The sequence below is a fragment of the Pundamilia nyererei genome, unplaced genomic scaffold, assembly GCF_000239375.1.
Source record: "Pundamilia nyererei isolate P.nyererei 1_Seehausen unplaced genomic scaffold, PunNye1.0 scaffold00444, whole genome shotgun sequence".
Lineage (NCBI taxonomy): Eukaryota > Metazoa > Chordata > Actinopteri > Cichliformes > Cichlidae > Pundamilia > Pundamilia nyererei.
In genome coordinates, this window is record NW_005187845.1 from 102,180 (window position 1) to 103,177 (window position 998).

General features: G+C 42.3%; 1 protein-coding gene across 1 annotated transcript in view; it reads right to left on the reverse strand.

Moving 5' to 3' along the window:
* The window catches only part of lrrc30a (leucine rich repeat containing 30a), a 16,492-nt gene extending 15,494 nt beyond the window's left edge, over positions 1 to 998 (reverse strand). Inside the window, exons 1-2 of the mRNA XM_005753620.1 lie at positions 884 to 998; positions 113 to 632 (exon numbers count right to left, since the gene is read on the reverse strand). Coding sequence (XP_005753677.1) covers positions 113 to 265 — 153 coding nt within the window. The 5' untranslated portion in view covers positions 266 to 632; positions 884 to 998. The remainder of the gene's footprint in view (positions 1 to 112; positions 633 to 883) is intronic.

Here is a 998-nt window from a genome sequence, read left to right on the forward strand (position 1 = left end):
TCTGGTGCAAATTACTGACCTCTGTCATCATTTTAAGTGGGGGAACTTGCACAATCGGTGGCTGACTAAATACTTTTTTGCCCCACTGTAAAAGCAGGTGTTGCTGTCATACCTTCAGACCTCGGCGAGCCAGGCTCAGAACATTGTATCCAAACTGTTTGACGGTGAATCTTCGTATTCTGTCTGCTGATGCCAAACTGTCTTCCCTCCCTTCGCTCCTCCTCTTCTCCTCCTTCATCTCTTCTGTACACACTATTCCTCCCATCTCCCACGTTCCTTGTTCACAGAGTTCAGAGAACACAGCTGATTAGTTTTCAAAAACTCAACCAGCTGTGTGGTGATGAAACCACATGTTTCTCTGCTGTGGGACAGATATTACATGTGATTGTGTTCAGAGGCCAGAACCTCTTGTCTAGGTGTTGTTCTAATGTTTCAAATTAATTTCTACAATACAGATGTTGTGATGTGATGTTCAGGTATCTTTTTTTCCTAACAGGCCTCAGATCAACAGATGTGATCAAGGTTGAAGACAGCTGTTTTTCCAGTGTCTGTCCAGATGTTTTTCTGCTGTTCAGAAGTTTCTTAAATGTCCACTCTCGTCTCTGGGACCAGTCAGTTGCATTTCTTGCCTCCTGTAGGTTAGAAACAGATTTAAAATCCACACACAGTGGGCAAGATCGCATTGCACGTGTCACCAATTTTTTAAGTAAATATATTTCTGAAGGTGCTGCTGACATGAAATTATCACCTGATGTTGGTAACAACCCATCCAATCCTCACATGCAAAGAAATCAAACCACAGATGTCCATAGATTATGTGTAATAATGAGAAATGACACAATACTTGAAGAAAAAACCCATTACAGACACTTTGATATCCTACCTCACATCTGGACATGTTTCAGCAACGCAGAGCAGAAGGATCAATGCCTATTGGCAAAATCATGGCATAAACAAGCGGCTGTTTATCTGGCACTGACAGAGAGACGGACATCAAG